The sequence below is a fragment of the Choristoneura fumiferana genome, chromosome 8 (genome assembly GCF_025370935.1).
Source record: "Choristoneura fumiferana chromosome 8, NRCan_CFum_1, whole genome shotgun sequence".
Lineage (NCBI taxonomy): Eukaryota > Metazoa > Arthropoda > Insecta > Lepidoptera > Tortricidae > Choristoneura > Choristoneura fumiferana.
In genome coordinates this window covers 12,132,463-12,151,641 of record NC_133479.1, presented here as the reverse complement: position 1 = coordinate 12,151,641, position 19,179 = coordinate 12,132,463, and the positions used below count along the sequence as shown (strand labels likewise).

The 19,179-nt window shown below is 38.0% G+C and overlaps 2 protein-coding genes across 5 annotated transcripts in view; one reads left to right on the top strand and one right to left on the bottom strand.

The window, feature by feature from the left end:
- The window catches only part of Elys (AT hook containing transcription factor 1 homolog), a 38,489-nt gene extending 31,833 nt beyond the window's left edge, over nucleotides 1-6,656 (top strand). For 2 of the 4 annotated variants that reach the window (XM_074091265.1, XM_074091262.1), the window contains 5 exons: nucleotides 1,525-1,596; nucleotides 3,291-3,374; nucleotides 3,880-4,007; nucleotides 4,601-4,719; nucleotides 5,402-6,656. In XM_074091265.1, the coding sequence (XP_073947366.1) occupies nucleotides 1,525-1,596; nucleotides 3,291-3,374; nucleotides 3,880-4,007; nucleotides 4,601-4,719; nucleotides 5,402-5,447 (449 nt within the window). In that variant the 3' untranslated portion in view covers nucleotides 5,448-6,656. Of the gene's footprint in view, nucleotides 1-1,524; nucleotides 1,597-3,290; nucleotides 3,375-3,879; nucleotides 4,008-4,600; nucleotides 4,740-5,401 lie in introns of all 4 variants that reach the window. The other 2 variants (XM_074091263.1, XM_074091264.1) reach the window with 2 other exon arrangements.
- A 251-nt stretch (nucleotides 6,657-6,907) lies between these two features.
- Nucleotides 6,908-18,556, bottom strand: LOC141430528 (uncharacterized). Its single transcript, XM_074091267.1, has 10 exons — nucleotides 18,373-18,556; nucleotides 18,036-18,153; nucleotides 17,436-17,592; nucleotides 16,371-16,494; nucleotides 14,953-15,074; nucleotides 13,766-13,914; nucleotides 11,468-11,604; nucleotides 10,380-10,616; nucleotides 9,714-9,876; nucleotides 6,908-9,626 (listed from the first exon to the last, which is right to left on the bottom strand). The coding sequence occupies exons 1-10, from the start codon at nucleotides 18,454-18,456 to the stop codon at nucleotides 7,879-7,881; spliced, it is 3,039 nt and encodes a 1,012-aa protein (XP_073947368.1). The 5' UTR covers nucleotides 18,457-18,556; the 3' UTR covers nucleotides 6,908-7,878.
- Between the last annotated feature and the right edge of the window lie 623 nt (nucleotides 18,557-19,179).

The window sequence follows — 19,179 nt, the reverse complement described above, 5'->3', positions numbered from 1 at the left end:
ACAATAGAAACCCTCCATTTACCTATCCTCGCTCAGTGCAGATCTAGTGGAAACAGCTCAGCGGGGAGAGGTTTTTGTGTAGGTATACAAAACAAGGGAAGGATGTGTGCGAGGAATATACTGCGAAGTACTCAGTCACTAGTAGCGGCCAGTGACGTGCCCCCGCCTCACCGCACCCCTCTCTTATTTGAAAAGAGCCCGCTACACGCCCTCGCTAGACTCGCTACGCATCCTCGCGCCGCTCAACTACCTCGTACATCCCTGGTCGAAACGAAGCCTTAACGTTGCGAGGCCCTAGTTACTATCAAAGTATGTGAATCCAAAGCAGTTATTTTTCTGCTGTTAAAGACATTAAAAAATACAAATATGAGACTACTTGGCTGTTGCTCTGGACCCCAGTTTTTTTACCTTTTTACCTAACCTCGCTCCGCCGAGCTGTTTCCACTAGAGCTGCGCTGAGCGAAGATTGGTAAATGAAGCGTTTCTATTGGTTCATAACAAACTTATTCCTCGCAATACATCCTCACACATCTCTGATGGATACGCAGTCTAAAGCCACCTCTGAACGTAATTTTACTGGTCTTACGTTGCTGTTTGCAGAAGTCTGTCTTTACTTTTTGTTTAGTCGGAATTAAGAGGCCCCAGTAAGAGTTTGCTAATATACAAGGTATTTTAAAACTTATCCGAAAAATATTTCGGCGTATGATTCGGTTAGTTTGATTGAACACCCATGTAAATGTTTTTCAGGATAATTAATTGTGATTAACAGATGTTGCCATACATTTAAAGTGTACAGCGTCAAAGACGTGACTACATTTGAATCAAAAATTTCGAGCAAAAATTTGCTGAGGCGTTTAATGAAACAAACCAACCACCTGATGAAATATTTGAAATACACTTTAAGGCACCTAGTATATTAACTACCTATCTTTAGATTCAATCAGCCTTGCCAAAATAACCTAAATATAAAAATTTCATTATTAGTACAAGCTTTTTTTGCATTGTCACCCAAACTACATTTGCATATCAAATTTCAAGTTGATGCCATGAATCGTTGAAGAGTTCCGTCCTGCGGAGACGATCTTGGCTGGACTACCAGGATGTCACTACTAGATTATTGTATTGTCACGCGATTTACATAAGTATTCCAAATTTCAAGTTAATCTGACTACTGGAAGTTGGTCAAATTTAACTTGCAAGATTTGATTACAGACAGACAGACAACGGGACGGGTGAAACTAAATAAAAGTTAGTAAAAAAAACCAGTCAAATGTGAGACCAACTGACGCATGAAGGTTTTGTTCAAATTTAAAAGCTAGCTTGCTGTTTGTATTTCATAGTATTTCTAAGGAAAATAAGCTATTTTTTTTAAACATTTGGTTGGCAAAACTTTAAATTTTTATTCAATTCAAATACTACGTTCTGGGAAATCTTAAAACTTAATTAACATTCGTTGCACACTTTTACTCAGAACGCTTCGCTAATACGTAATACTGCACTTAGCACTAATGTCCTAACACCCAGGCTCGCCAGACTCTTCGGAGATGTACCCCGAGTCCAACGGCTCGATACACTCGGATAACAGCAAACGTATGCGTGAGTATTGCTTCTGCTTGTTTCTTTAGCGCTTTAGTATTTGTAATACGAACCTGTACTCTATCGGGTGCCACCAGTCGACCTATCTTTCATGTACTAAACACGCCCAAAGGACCTACGCTATCTGACTCGGTTTGCACGGAGCAGGTTGAAAAATAGAATGAGCAGCGCTAACTGCGCGCGTCGCGTGCGACGGACTGTACAGTCAAGTGCAAAAATAAGTATCTATTGGAACCACTCAAAAATGTTACTACGGCCATATTGCGTCGGAATAAAAGTTCGTGGTATTTATTTTTGAAACTTTGAATAAGTTCATATTTTTACACTTGACTGTACCTGTACCCGCGCCAGCTAGCGTTGGCCCTAACTTTGACTTTTTATTGATATTGAGTTAGCCCAAACTTAAGGACTAAGCTTCGTATGTTGCCACGCGAACAGAACCAAAATGGTAAATTGTATAAATCTGATTAATTCACATACAAACGACCAACAATAAAGTACGATTTGCACGCAACCTGGTTTCTCGTAAATACTTATTACCCACTGCAGTACTCATCCACTGCAGTATGGGTGAAGACCAAAAACTTTTACTTTCTTTTAATTTCCATTAACTTTTTCCATTGTGACACGAAAATTAATCATACATTTGTATGGATAACTAACGCAGCTTTAACGGTGTGCAACTTTTTGGTCTTTACCCGTATAGGTTCTTTATTTGTAACATAACAATCGATTTGTAGATACAGTCGAGGAAACTTGAATCACGTACTGGGGTGTATGTAATATCTCTCTGTTGTGTCGTCCCCCAAGGTACACAAGATACGTACCACACCAATGATATCTTGGAAATAGTCATGGCATAAAATTCTTCCCATCTGGTAGGTACTGTGCGATTTGTGTAAAGAAAGTTGATTTTGAAACATGATGCGATGTTATTCTTGTTTATAACCTCTAGGTTTTTCAAGTGACCCTTATTTTCTTTTGAGTTGTATAATATACCTACTCAGAACGCAGAATCGACAATTTTGTATGAAGGGTGGGCAACATTTTGTGCCGCTGAGTGGCGCTGAGTATATATATTATACAAGTCAAAAGAAAATAAGGGCCACTTGAATTTCATCGTTTAAATGAAATCGAAAATATATTTGCGTTTGTGTGTGAATACATTTAAATAATATATTGAATCAGGCGTTACTTTGCGGAGGTTCATATCAATGAACTAAAAGAATTTCTTTGCTCACCCGCGACCTTATGGTAGCTAAGTTTATGCAAGATATGCGTGTTCATGCAGTTCCTCCACCTCCACACTGTAAGAACACACACAAATCACACAAACCCATCCATCACCACCACCACACTACACTGACGCGTTTCGAACTCAACCAGATCTCATCTTCAGAGCAACACAACTGTACACCATGCTACCAGACGTTAGACTCTAACACACATATCTTGCATAAACTTAGCTATCATAAGGTCGCGGGTGAACAAAGAAATTCTTTTAGTTTATTGAATACATTTAATTGAACGAAAAGCAATTTGTATAGCGCCGCGTTATGTTGTATTAATAAAACCATTTTTAGTCAAGCAATGTTTATTAATATTTTCGTTTGACCAATAAAACTCACGTGCCCCCTCTTTTCTTTTGGGTAGCAAGCATATTCAAGATAACTTACGTTGAATGTTATTTTTAGCTCGGACGAGTCGTGCTGCTTCTGAATCCAAGACTTTACCGAAAGCGGCTCGCGCCGCGTCTAGAAGAGTTTCCGCAGACGTCGGTAAGTGTAATTTAACTCCTTATAAATAATTTATTGAATCAGGCGTTACTTTGCGGAGGCCCATATCACCTTATCTTCTTGTCTCCTTATGTTTTAAATGAACTAAAAGAATTTCTTTGCTCACTAGCGACCTAAGGATAGCTAAGTTTATGCAATATTATGCGTGTTCATGCAGTTGCTCCACCTCCACACTGTAAGAGCATACACAAATCACACAAACCCATCTATTACCACCACCACACTACACTGACGCGTTTCGAACTCAACCAGAGCTCATCTTCAGAGCAACACTACCGTACCATGCTGCCAGATGTCATAGGCCCGCATAAACACATACGGTCACGATCGTTAATTTGGGACCCACTTAAGATCGAATAGCCATCTGTCATTTTGTATGACAATGCAAAGGGTTTTTTGACCAAATGGGTCTCAAATTAACTCAATGGCCGGTTTTTTTTTATGTATACTTATGAGTGTGTCTATGCAAATGAATATTGTGTTGTAGTGGGTGATTCTGAGCGCGGGTCGCCGGCGCCCGGCAGCCCGGCGCGGCCCGGCCGGCGGGCGTCGTTTAACCGCGCGTGCGAGGCGCTGCACACGCCCAAGGGGCGACGCGCCTCCACCGACCTACGGGTTAGTATTAGCACCGTTTTTGGAGGCGTCAGTACCTAAATCATCACAAGTCTAAGGGTTACGCTTATTATTCGAGAGATTATTTACTTTGTATGATTTTCGTGGGCACATTTTTGTTGACATGGAAGATTCTGTAAGAGACCCCTCACTAGCGTCTTTCAAGCGTCGTCGTCTTGCCAGCGTCCGCGCAGCGTTACCGCGTTACAGCGACGCCACCGCAACGTTTTTTTGCGAACAAGTACAATGGCACAACGCCAGCCAAAGCCGGCCAGCGCTGGCGTCGCGTCGACGTTGCGGGGACGCTGGCACGACGACGACGCTCGAAAAACGCCAGTGTGGGGGGTCTCTTACAGATTCCAGATTTTCTAGTAGAAGTAAAAGACGTCTAAATAATACAGCCCATTGATAAAATTATGTGACACGAAAATAAGGCGATTGAAACACTCCAATGATTACTCCTAAATCCGTGTAGGGTAAGTCGAAGATAACTTTACACTTCAGTACCATGTCACTGCATTCCTTCCGACAATTCTTATTTACTACAGCTATATCTTGGAGTTGTTAATGAATGTTGTCGAACACCGTATTTGCAGAAGGACACAGACAGCCAGCCAGGCTCGCCGGCGTCGGAGGCGTCGGGGAGCGTCACGCCGTCGCGCCGCCCGCGCCGCGCCTCCAACGCTAGCGCCACTAAATCCGATACCGGGAAGAGGTAATATTCTTGACCACAAGGTTCGTATTTTCATCCAAAATTACTCAGTGTCTTAAGGCGAAAGTCTTCAACCAGTGTGTTGTGGTTCACTATCCTCTTGACAGTCCGATGATACCATGGTATCCAAAACCAAAATGCTGAAACCCGTCCATGGATACTTTAGTGTCATAAAGTTTAGCCTTGATTTTGTGCAGAAACCTTATATGCCATTGTTTTATAAATATTATTTGAATAATTAAACATTAATTTACGTCTCAGTATTTCGTCTTTATTCAAAACCTTGTAGATATAAAATTGTGGAAGCACAGCGCAGTTTGTCCGTCGATAAAAAAACCGGACGGTTGGAGGCATATCGGTCGCGCGCTCTGGACTGTCAAGTGGTTATAGGCTTTATAAAAATAGGCTCAGTGTTGCTCAGCGAGATCCAGGCCGCTTCCAACCGAAGCAACTGGAGGTCTATGGAGGAGGCCTATGTCCAACAGTGGATACGTCGACGTCCTGCGTCTGATATGATAATGATGATAAGTAACAAGGGTGGACCCAGCTCTCAAATCGAGAAGAGTTACACAGTCGTCGTCTAGTCATGGCGGGCTCCAATTACATTGGTTTAAATGGTAAACTAATTGTGATAATGATAATATATTATATCTTCATTCAACATGTCAATTTTCATTCATTTCAGATCCAAAAAATTGTTAGCAGTCGAAGAAAGTGATGTCAATAAGTAGAAATTAATTTAGTGATTGTTATTATTTAAATAAGCGTAGAAAATATTCCTTTTGTTTTTGTTTGCATTTACTTACGTGTAATCTGGCTAGGAATTAATAAGCAATTAAAACTGGGAAATAACCGTTATGAGTCCGTATAGGTCAAAGAGCTTAGGTATTATGTTGAAACAGCAAGAGAGTACACCGATTAGACCTGCTATAACTTACGATTTGAAAGCTGGAGGCCCGGGGTTCGATCCCCGGTCTTGGCAGATACTTGCATGAATAATATACAAATGGTTGTCAAGTCTGGGACTTTTAATATGTATTTGTCTGTTTAAGTACGAGTACATAATGTTTATCCATTGCCTAGTACCCATTACAGGCTTTGCTTAGCTTGAGACTAGGTAAATTAAATATGGAAGTTGCAGGCGAAGAATCCAAAAACCCAATTATATGGAATAACTTTATTTAAAATATAAAAATTACATGAAATAGTTCTTAAACCTAACTTAACCTAAGAGCCTGGGCCAATGCGATGCTAGCAATTGACTAACTCTTGGAGGCTGCGTCCGCCGGCGCCGCTGGCGCGCGGTGCTTGGTCAGCGCCTCGTGCTTCGTGCTCACGCGGCGCCGGCATGTTCGCGTCGTCAGCTAACGCAGCTCGGTTACGATGTCGCTAGATTAGCGATCCGTAGGCACGTAAAGTAAATAACAAATTAGTGTCAGTTGTCATATTTATAATTATTATTTATTTACTTATCCTGGTTACATTGAGTTGAGGTGAGGTGTATAATATTTGTTTCACAATCACCCCTCATTTCTTCGAGATAACCAACTAGAGAACTGAGGCCGTATTGGCTAACGTTTCTGACGCTACGCAATCAAATGACAGTTTTTGTATGCGAAATCTGTCATTTGATTGCGATCGCGTGCATCAGAAACGTTAGGCAATACGGCCTCTGGTTATCTGTGTAGTTTTTTTTTCCTCACAGACAAGTAGTACCTAGTTATCTTTAAGGATTTTATTTTCCTTACTGATAACTGATATAATTATAGACTTTATCACATTACATTTAAGTCCTAGGTGAAAATGTAATGAAACCCTAGGAGATCGCGAAAACATACACCTTTATACTTTTAACTCATGGACGTTGGAGTTGGTAGACCCAACTGATGTACTCTAATGCTGGTTTTAGTGTATCTATGACAGTCTTTGATCTCAGGGCCATAATAAATGCTTATTTCAAGTCTGTAGTAATAGTGTAACTTTCGTTTTATTTATATGATTTTACATTTTTTACTAAGAAAATAAAAGTCAAAGGTTCAATACAATGTTTTTTATTTTTAACTTTATTCAGTCAGTGCCTTGTAAACTTAGAATTTATGCATTCGATGGAATCATATAAATGGTTTCAAAACTATTTTATCAATAAAATTTTAGAAAATCGCGTATGAGATCACGTCAAAAACCTTATTCGTTAACCTTATTCACGTTACTTATCGATGGAAAATAGACTAATTACAATAAATAACAATAAATTAGTAAAGTAAATGCAGTATTTAACATTATATCTTACTAACATTTCGAAAAAGCACAGTAAGGACCTTTGCACACCGCGTTTTAAACGCGCCGTCGACGCGTGTTTGTGTAGATACGGACGCGATACGCACGCGAATTGAATGGCTGCTATGGAAAGAAAAACGCGCATCGACGGTGCGTTTAAAAACGCGGTGTGCAAAGGCTGTGAGCGTTATTTACGCGGTGTTTCGTTACATTGCGATCGTGAACCTACGGTTTTCTCGATGGTTCAACGCAATGTAACGTAACTCATATACAATTACACAATTATATATATACAATTTTAAAAACTTAATTTATTATGAAAACTAAGCAAGGATCTCGCATATGACGAACTTTTGCAGCTATACTCAACTTTTACTACTATACCTAGTTGCACCAGTCGCCTTGTGTAAAAGCCCTATAATTCCTAATTTATCGTTACTTGACTTCAGAATCTTGTCTGCAATTTCATTGGACTTATTGAGGAACTTTTGTAAGATTTTACTGTGGCAACTATAAAAGGTAAAAGTAGCTTAAGCTTTGATTTATAAAATAACTAAAAAAATATCAAATATATACGGCATAGGCTTCCTCTCAGAATGAGAGAACTTGGCCCGTAGTTCCCACTGAATTTCTTCACAGGTGTATCCAGGTCCCTCACGATGTTTTCCTTCACCGTCAAGGTCATTGTAAATTTCAAATTTAATTTCACAAATAAATTCCGAAAAACTAGGACGAAAAACTACGAGCCCGAGTTTGAACCTACGATCCTGTGCTTGAGAGGTTGTTCAAACCACAAGGCTATCACGACTTATTTGATTATACAGGTATTGCTACAAAATTATCTGAATGAATTAAGTTGCCACAATATGAATAAAAATTAGTTTTCTATCTTTCTTTTTCTTCATTGTAACTTTTCAAAGACCGCATGTGATGCACCATATCCATGTTGACTACCGGCACGCCATTATTTAGTGCATCATTCAAGTCCACTTTCGGAAGAATTTCCTGGGAATCTTTAGAATTAAGTAAATTTTTGCAAATTTCTTTGTCTTCAGCTTTAAGCGATACTTTATCTCCACAATCTACTACTTCTCGTTTTTGTCTTCCAAGCAAGTTATCATTAGTTTTAACACTGTCTTCTTTAGCGCCATTTTGATTTTGAACGTGTATTTCCGGACTTTTTACGACCTCTAGTTTCTTTTCTGCAGATTTTATACCGTTACCGTTCATTGCAATAGGTAAAGGTACGTTATTCAGTATATTTTCTTTAGTATCTAATATTTTTTGTGCATCTTCGCCTTGTTTATAAGATTGGGGTTCATCAGGAGAATGAGAATGATCGTTACTACGTTCTACTGGTTTTTGAGGCACTGCATTATTTTGACTAGTTTCTGCTATTAATTTATCAACAATATTACTGGATACTAAGTTTTCAATAGGTTTATTTGCTGGAGCAATGTTTGCTACTGGTTGAACATTATTAACTTGATCTATCTTTATTTCCTGTGGGTTTACGTCTACAGATTTAGGTGCAATTATGTTATTGACATTTGGAACTGGAACATAAGGATTTTGAGCAATTGGTTCGTTTGGTATTACTTCATTGACACTATTTTGCTGTTGCACATTTTGGTTTTGCTTCACTAGTGTAGGTTTAACTGGAACGTCGATTGAATTTTGTGTTACTTCTTTGTTACCATTTTGAGCTGGAACCACAATTGGTTCGCTTCGTTTTACCTGATTGTTACTTTGAGCTGGCTTGGGTCCATCATTTTCGTTCGCAAGAATGTTCTCCTTATGGACCACCGGCGCAATAACTAAAGGCTTTTCTTTAATTTCTTTAATAGCTTCAACAGCAACGTCGGCTATCTTCTTAACAGCGTCATTGGTATTATCAACAGGCTGCATTATGTTCTCAATAGGATCAACTGGTTGCTCGGATACGGCGTTTAAGCTTTGTATTGCCATATTTGCGATCTTTTGTATACTTTCCACGGCAATTTTCTTGGCTTCGTTGTTATTTTGCTGCAACTCTTGCTTTGTTTTCATAATGTTATCGAGAATCTCTTTTTGCTCTTTTAGCAACTCTTTTTGTTCTTCTCCGTGCTGTTTTATAGTCTCTATAAATTGAGCTTGTTTTATATAGTCGATTTTCTGCTGATTGCTCATTTGCTTCACATCATCTTTAGTAAGTATGGCTTTTTCGTCATTTTTCGTTTCTCCGTTCGAAAGCTTCGCATCGGTAATTTTATTCAGATTCTTCGGATGTGTTTCGGATACCTTATCGATTTCTTGATTGTCGATTTCCGGTGATTCTTTAAGCTTCTTTTTATCAGCAATTACTTGAGCTATTTCTTTCTTCTTTTCGTTTATTTCTTTAGCTATTTCTTTCTTTGTGTCATCAATTTCTTTGGCTATTTCTTTCTTTTTATCATCGATTTCTTTTTTTTTATTTTCAATTTCTTTAGCTGTGTCAGGGTTTGGTGGGGGTGGATTGTTGTTCTCGACGGGTTGAGATTCTGGAGGAACTGGATTCGGTGGTTGTACTTCTGAATCAACGACTACTTCTTTAATGTTTTTGATTTCCTCTTTTACTACCGGTTCAATCGTTTGCGGTGGTTTAACAACTACACCTGCAAATGTAATAAATTTAAAAAGACATGACGTTTCATCTTTCAGATATATAAATGAGATTCGGATTAATTATAAGATAAGATTACCTTCATTTTCAAGTTTCTTAGACTGGAAGAAATCCTCAACAATTTTGTCGATTTTCTCCTGTGTGATATATTTGTCGTCGTATTTGTCGTGCGTGTTCTCAGCCGCTTGTAGGTTAGCGTATGTCCCAAGTACCATTATAACAAGGCCTAGTACTAGAATCACCTGGAATTGAGATACTATGTTAATTATCAGCCGCGTGGAGTGTTTTTTTTAACTGTTAAGTTCATGTGTTTTATCTATCTATCTAATCTAATACATTTAAACAAGCAATTCTTGTATTTATATATGATCAGAATCTCGGAAACGGCTCTAACGATTGCGATGAAATTTGGTATGTAGGGGTTTTCGGGGATGACAAATCGATCTAGCTTAGTCTTATCTCTGGGAAAACGCTTATTAACGTGTTTTAGCCCGAGCAAAGCTCGGTCGCCCAGGTACTGCACAATAAAGATTACAAAACAATAAGACACACTACATTTTGGTTAGGCCACATAAAGCGCGTCACTTTCGTCCCTTTCTAGTAAAATTTGTATGTAGATGTGATGTTCGATGTTTTTTTTTGATAATATTATAATTGAAGGACTAATTACATATTTTTAGGACGACGTAACAAACAAAGAGACTTAAAAGCTTTCGCATTTATATAAGTAGGATCATAACCTCACCTTGGCCAGCACACGTTCATTGGTATTCTTAAACGTGACATTAACAAAGCAAGCAGCAGGGAACACGACGCAGATCAGCACCCCGATAGTGGAGCCCACCAAGCCGAGCACCAGCTCTATGTTGGGTATAAGGAGGGACACGAAAAGAGCCATGGCTATTATGGCCACGGTGATGCAGCGGAAGGTCCCCTCGGGGATCGAGTGGTTGATTATGTGATCGTGTTGGGAGGGGTGGACCTGTGGAAAATAATGGTGATTAAATATTTTTTGGGCGCGATGCAATGAGGGCTGTCGCGTATGAATTCGCCGCTAGAGGCGCTAGTGTAGCGTGAGGTCTCCGAAATGTCAAATCTCATAGTTTTTGGGCGAGCTACGCGAGTTTATTTATAATTAGAATAATTTTGTGAATATTTTGCATTACCTGAAATTAATTATGGCAATAATGCGTTATGGGGCAATGAATGTCTGTGTTTTGTGACAGTTTTGTCTTTCGGAAACTTTTGTCCTCCCTTTTTTTTCTAACAAAATGGGACTACGCAACACAGTGGTTGCTCAATATTTATATGGTACGGTTTTAAGGTGTATTAAATATGATTTTAATCTAATTTTTGTTTTCACGCCCGTAATAACAGACTTTGAAAGCCACACTTAAAACCTCACGCAGCAGTGGCGCCATCTAGAAAGTCAAAAAACGATAGCCCTCATTGGCGACGGATTGCCAAGAGATGCTGGTACGACCCCCTTTCGGCACACACGAAAAAATATCTTTGGCGCCATCCCTAAAGTTGCCTGGCCTGACAACGTAATTGTGTGACGTACTTTGTGAATGACCCCTTTTAAATATAATACAATACCTATTTATTACTAGCTGTTGCCCGCGACTCCGTCCATGTAGAATTCGCCTATCGCTATCCCGCGGCTATGCAATTTTCCGGGGTAACAACTATCTCATGTCCTTCCCTAGGACTCAAACTGTATACCGAAGTTCAGCGGTTTAGACGTGAAGGTGTAACAAACAAACAGATTTAAAAACTTTCGCATAAATAAAATTAGTGGGATAACTGTGTTATAGTTGTGGTTATAGTTACCTTTCTATAGAGGAAAGAGTACAAGCTGGCTCGGCAGGGGAAGATAATGAGCGGGAAACTGAAGGCGAGTGACATCACGAATCCCAGCTTGATGACGTCACTCGTCATCGTTGGACTCAGGCTCATTAGAATGTTCCCTGAAAAAAACTCGCTTATCATATCTAGTGCACGTTGATGATCTTAGCATATTTATAAGTCATATTGTATTAGTTGACAGATGTAAAGTTTTGTCCGTACCGTATACAAAGAGACGGTAGACTGGGCAGCGAAAACTGTCCAAGCATTTTTTACGAAAATTTAATCTGGTATCATTTTTGAGACTGCCAAAATCAAACTTCTGCTATAAATTATATTTATAACAGCAATGACACATAATTAGTAAAAATAACAATAAGAAATGTTGCCGCTATAAAAAGGTCCCTGCTCAGCATATCGCTGGTTGGTTTTGTTGTTTAATTCAACCTCCAACCATCCTCAAAATGCAAATGTTATAAGATTATGTTAGAAATGAAATGTTAGAAAATATATTCATTGCACATCTGGTCAAAATGGTCCAATTAAATTGATGCATCTGCCCTGGTGTTGCAGACGTTTAATGGCGGTGGTGATCTCTTACCACCAGGAGACCCAAGTGCTCGTTTTCCCTCCAGTCGAATAATAAAAAAAAATGTACGTAAATGGGCACTGACAAAGGTCATAAAATTTACCAAGGGACTCTTAAAGTGCATCACCAACTTTCACACATTACTACATGAATTTTGATGCAGCTTGAAAAGTCCCGAGTATAATTGAATATCTGGAAAATTTAAATAATATCTAAGTATCAACATCGTTTCATTTCATCAGTAGACAGCTTTCGCTGGCCAGAGTCTATCACATTTATTTCTCACATAAAATCATCAATTGGGATGACCCAATTTTTGACAACATACAATAAATCGAAAACCATTTGGAGAAATAGGCTTTGTGAAGCGTTTTCAGAAATCAGATTCCAAAAATGTGATAAACTGAATTAAATAAACAAAATTTAAGTAATGACCCTCATTCGACCCCTGCAGTGTCCCGTCACAAAAGCAGTTATAAAGCAGGTCTACACTCTTAAGCAAATTGACAGTTTGAAATGTTGCTGTCCTGCTTATAATAGCAACGAGTGACAAAGATGGAACTTTAATCACATGATGCGCACCCGGCTTTAAACAGTTGTCATTTATCGTAAAGTCCGAAATGTATACTAGTATTTCCAAAGTATTTTTACAAATTAAATTATTAAATTACTACGTTACAAGTAAATACAAAAGAATTTTAAAATCAGATTTTTTAATAAAAAATATCTATTTACTATCACACCATTAAACAAACACGAATAATCGAAGCCAAAAGAAGAGAAATAAATAAAACTATTTGACATGGTTCATTTAGCCGTGCTTGAATTACCTGAATTCCTCTAGGCAATGGAACTGAATTCCTCTGGGCGAACACATAGACACTATAAGTAATAAGGCATATAAGAGTCTCGGTTTCGTCATGAGAGTTTGTCAGCCCCTTAAAGATCTTGCATGCATACAAATATTTATTGTGCATATGTCTTAAGCGTACTTTGAATATGCCAGTTGCGTTTGGTCCCCTCAGAACGTAACTCATTCTAAGAGAATAGAACGAGTTCAAAGTAAATTCATAAAAATCTCAATTTAAAGTCGCAGGCATTTCGAATTCATATGAATTGCAAATTTCACTTGACTTACACTACGACGAACCGTGTCCGACATGATGCTGCTCCACGACGTGGCGAGAGGCCGCCTGGACTGCCCGCATTGCTTGCGCAGGTTGGGCCTTGTGCGCCCAACTAAACGCACTCGTCAACTATTTAAAGTATCCCTTTCAACGAACAACTACGTTGACTCTTACTACAAGGGTTTACGCACGTATAACAAGTCATTTCAATGTGTACCCCTTTGTCACATCAACAATTAAATTTTCAATTGTGAACAAGTATTTCCTATAACATACAAACACACACACTCACATACACATGTTTCACACTTAATTTACTTTAGTGACACATCTTATTATAATGTATATTTATTATTTATTTCTATATATATATTCGTCATTTCCTGTTAACTTTTTTTTTCTTATTTAAGGTACGTTTACTCCTACTCAGTTTATATACTTGTATTATTAAGGGAACTTATGTTAAATAACCATGTTATTATGTAAACTAAAATCTTTAATTGAACGATGTTGCACAAAATAAAATAAATAAATAAATAAGATAATTTGGTGTAGTCACTCACTTACCGGATATCTCGTGTTTACTAAACGCGATGTAGCCGAAGAGCCCGAGCGTGAAGTAGACGGCCGTGCATATATTAATAGCGTTCTTTGTCACCACATTCATCTTCTCGAGCGACAGAGTGGGCAGGCTCTCGAAAATCTCGAACAGTTGTCTGCAGGAGAAATACGATACGACGATAAATAAATACAAACAGAATATCCGCCTTGGAGATAGCGAGACGACCAGGGTATGTAACTGAATTAGTGGAATATAATATATAAGGCCTAGTAGGGCCTGTCCTCTTGACCTCTACATTACGCGTAGCGACTTGCATAAGATTAGACTTGCACTGTTGCTGTGTTAGAATAGTTGGTCGAGTAAGAAAATTAATTTACGTCTTCAGGTCCCTTAGATCCATTGCTGATACACAGATCCTGAAGCTAGTCTACTTCTCATTGGCATGTTTCAAAGTGTAACACTGTGGAACATGACTTCATATGTATTGAGGTTGACGTAAACAGCTGCGACTCAGTTTATGCTAATGCAGCTGTTTGCGAACTTATTGTTTAAATAACCATGTTATTATGTTCAATTAAAATCTTTAAATTAGAAGATCTTGCACAAGCACAGTTATAGTAGGTATAGATAATTGGGTACTACTAAAAAAATTAGAACATTATCTTATTGTGCAAGTCTAAACTTGGGCAAATAGAGTACAGCACACTGAAGCTACCAAAGGGCTAACCGAACTTGGCGGAATCATCAATCTAATTGAATTGAACTTAAGAAATTAAAAGCAATAAGATTGTATGTAATTATTCTTATGTCTAAATTAATACCACAACCATGACACGATACGAGTAGACCACATGAACAAGGCCACTGTAATGTGGTCGAAACGTCGAGGTAACTATTACTCGTTTTTCCGCGTGATAAGTCCCGATTGTGGTATTAATTATGAGTGAAAATCACGAATGTTTAAAACATTTGTACCTGGGCGACCGAGCTTTGCTCCGGCTATGACTCGTTAATAAGCGTTTTCCCAGAGATAAGACCAAGCTAGATCGATTTGTCATCCCCTAATTGCCCCCGGCCCGAAAACCCCCACATACCAAATTTCATCGAAAATGTTGGAGCCGTTTCCGAGATTCTGATAATATAAATGTTTATACATGAATTGCTCGTTTAAAGGTATTAGATAGATTCTCACGTCTGACAGAACAGCGCCATCGAGAATATGGGCACACATTGAAGCACCCCCTGCGGCTTCCACAGTTCCATGCGCGCGCCCAGCTCCGCGGTGAACAGCTGCGTCGCCGCCTCCGATATCACCTGCAATTAGGGTTGCCATATAAAAAAAAAATATCCTGCTTGACATGACCTAACCAACAAAATGTTGGAAAACCCCGACATTGTCACTTCAAAGTTCAATATCTCAAAAACGGCTGAACCGATTTTGATAAAACATGTCTGAGGACCATCGCTAGAAAACGTGCTTTAAAATATAAAAAACCGCATTCAAATCGGTTCACCCGTTTAAGAGCTACGGTGCCACAGACAGGCACACGGCGGTCAAACTTGTAACACCCCTCTTTGCGTCGGAGGTTAAAAAATCCTGACATCACACTAAAAGTCCTGACAACATGGAATATTACACAAAGCACTGCGCAGGGGGCGACACTTGAGACAGATCCCTGGTAAACACCTTAGAGCCTCTGTTACGCTCAATAGCCTCTTCAATGCTATTGGTATTAAATCGGCGTACATCGCGCTTCAGAGACTTTGAGATCTGCCTATTGCACTGCCGAAAGCGACAAGCGTCACCAGAGGACTGTAGCAGCATCTCACGCCTCACCTCCATGAGCCTAAGGCCAGAGCGCGAGAGCCTATTGGTTCTCGGTTCGGCGGGTTTTGAAGAAGTTAGACCCAATCGTATGGACAGCTTCCACAAACCCGTCGTTGTAATCGTCCACGTCGCTACCTAGGCATTCGAAACGGTTTTGAAATTTGAGCTGAAAGCGGGTTTTGGAGCTGAGCACTGAGCAGGTTCCGGGCGGAGCGTTGATTTCATCAGTAGAGACCTTTCAAGCTTGAACTGGGTATTTAATGAGCCTTGTACAAGCAAAAGATATTATGCGAAAATTTGGTTGAGAACTAATAATCGGCAAAACAATTTTCACCGAAAAATTAGAGAATCCCATATTAGTATTAGTTAACAATTAGCAACTTCAGTTGTTTATTTTAATACTTGGTCATTAAAAGGGAAGTTTATTAAATCTTGCTTTTCATTTATATTGGTTATATTTCAACAAAACAACAGACTTATACAGAAAGAAAGAAAAATAAGGGGAAAATACGGAAAATACCGAAAAAATACCGGGATACCGGTTTTCAAAATTTGAATACCGGAATAATACCGGTATCGCCATCAAACCCAATACCGCATAGCCCTACTCACAAACTTTCACATTTATAATATTAGTAGGATAGGACAATGAAGATATGTTGGAAAACAATATATACTGTATGTTAACTCAAAGCATGCATATTATCTTCCTTAACTTACAACACTTACTGCCATACTCAGAGACTTTAAAATTATTAAACAAAGATACTTCTCACTCTTACCTTTATAACAAGGCAGAAGTAGAATCCAATGGTGGCAGCACTGACGTTACTGAGACTGTCTACATTCCTCAGCAAACCCAAAGGCAGCACGCACACTAATGACACTATTACCATAATTGATGTTCTGCAAAACAAAATATAATCTTGCGTAATGGCGATTGAGCGAGCGGCCAACGTTTTCGCAGTGAGCGCAGCGAGTTTTCTTAATTATCTGTTAAACAGTAAGAATTATGGTCACAAGTCTCTTGGAAAAATTATCTGTATTTGACCCATTGAATGTTAATTCCCTCAAAGATAACGGAAACCTAGAAAAACAAGGTGTATAGATGTCATATACATATATGTAACTAGTTCACACAGATGTAATTAATAATTATGAAGAAATAAGTATTGATTAATGTGAAGTCACAGCCTTTTAGAATTTCTTTATTTTTCACCTGTTTTCAAAATTACACCAATGGGAAGCCAGGCAGGTTGCTAGTTTTGAACTAAATTAGACATTTATATTGTATTTTGATCCAATTTATAAAAAGTGTAAACAAAGACGCCATTTATCCGACCACAGACATTCAATGACGTGAAAACTTAGAACCTATTGCAAAATAATTAATCCCTTCAGTAAATTGATAAATTTATTAATTGAATTTTATTATTAACAATACTTGATTTCATTCCAAAGACTGTTTATTCAATTATAAAAGCAGTATCTATTTTTTAATTTAAAGGAAAGTAAATAAAAGTCGCTTATTCGTCCGCGCATTAATCAATTTTTAAAATGTCAAATTTTCCACCATCTCTACGCTAGTTTATGCTACTACAGATTATGCACATGTTTCAATCAAGAAATAACATCAGATTTTGACGAAGATTTTTCAAATGAAAAACAAATATTGAAATCAAGTTAATTTTGGTGAAAAACGTGATTAGACATCTAGTTAAAAGACACGAATTATAGATAATTGTGTTATTGATTTGATCTAGTGAGTGTTTATACAGGAATTTTGATGAAATTGGTTTGTTTACACTTAATAAATTGGATAGGCATAACATATACACTATTGTTACCTCAATATATCACTTTGATTAATGTTAAACATCTTGGCAATGATCTGTGGGCCGAGGTCCCCAACAACCACAAAGTACGCAATGCAGGTTCCCATGAGGAACCCGATGATGCCGAGCTCCACCGCCATCTTGCCCGCTGAACCAAACACATGGAATGCTGGAAGCATTAATTAACAATTATTTTTAAGTAGCTGTTGCGCGCTACTCCATTCACATAGAATTATTATCTGCTTTTATATTCAATAATTTTGCAAACCGTTAGACTCTGTTGAACATTATTGCATGAACAAAAAAGAAAGCTATAAATCAGTCACAACATTGGACCTGCAATAATAGAATCCAATTATTTTATCTAGGTATTTAAGTAATAATGCTCACAAAAAATCCAAAGAATTGCTTGAAACATGGCCATAGAATAGAAAAGACACAATATGCTTCATATCCCTTTTGCTTCTGTTACATATATATATACATATATGGTTATCCCTTTCTTCACATGAGGCCAGACTACAATTAACAACTTTTATGCTTTATTTACTGCGATAATTACATATCTACCTCTTTTAATTATGTGATATCTTTAACATCGTGATACTTTACCAAGAAACTCAAAGTTCCTTCTGCGGGCAAGGAGTGCCGCTTTGAGTAAGAAGTAACAACATAGTCTGGAAACAAGCCCCATGGACAGCAATATCAGCGTAGCCAGTAAAACTCCACACTAAAAAGAAATGCAAACATGTTCGAAAAATTCGGTTTTGTTAAAAACATCATTCTATTAAATGCAAAATAAATAGCAGTTAATTTTAATAAAAGCCAAGTAATAGAGTATTAACGAAATTGGTGGTTTGGTTACACACGCGTTGTGAAGAGATTTTGGGAAAATAATTTCTGGAAATATTGAATCAAATGAAAGCTGCTATTAGAAGCGGAAACTTACTTGTTGAAAACAGAAGGGCATAGCCAATATGCCTACGCCAATAATACTATTGGCAAGGGTGATCGACTGGCCCGTTGTACCCATGGTGTAGTGTTGATATTCAATACAAAATTTAAATTATAAGTACGCCTACAAACCAAAACACCACCACATCACAGATGTTTTGACATATTTGATATGACAGCTGAGATATTTTTTTTGTGGATGTGGATTCGTTGCTCATTCGTTGGAATCGAGCTATTTCATCTACGTATAAAATCGTTACAAACTTACTGATTGCAATTTATGCATTGCATTTTCATGGTCTCATTTACAATAGTGAAAAATCTTGCATCCTACCTTTATGTAGCTTTATCCACTTTATTTTACCCCTTATGTATAAGCTAGTACGATAAATATCCCAAAAAGAAGTAAGTATATAATTAAGAAAACTGAAAGCAGTGTGACCACTATTAGTTGATTTGATTTCTACTTTTTTAGTATATTTAAAGCGAAAATGATAATGATGTAGTACATTGTAGTATGCTAAAGTATCTAAGTATGCTGTATGGTTAGCATCAAGAGTAGCTGGTTACTTTTTTACTCTGTCACATTAACACATTTGTCAATCTTGTATGGCGCTTAGTACGTGGCTGTAAAACGACAAAGTACAAAAGTAACCAGCTACTTTTAATGCTGAATGTACCAATAAAGAAAAATATTTCGGTAAGTTTTAGTTTGAATTCACCGACTTACATAATATATCATAATATGTAAGTACTTACCTACACATTTTCAACTCAATCGGTTCAGCAGTTACGGAGCAAA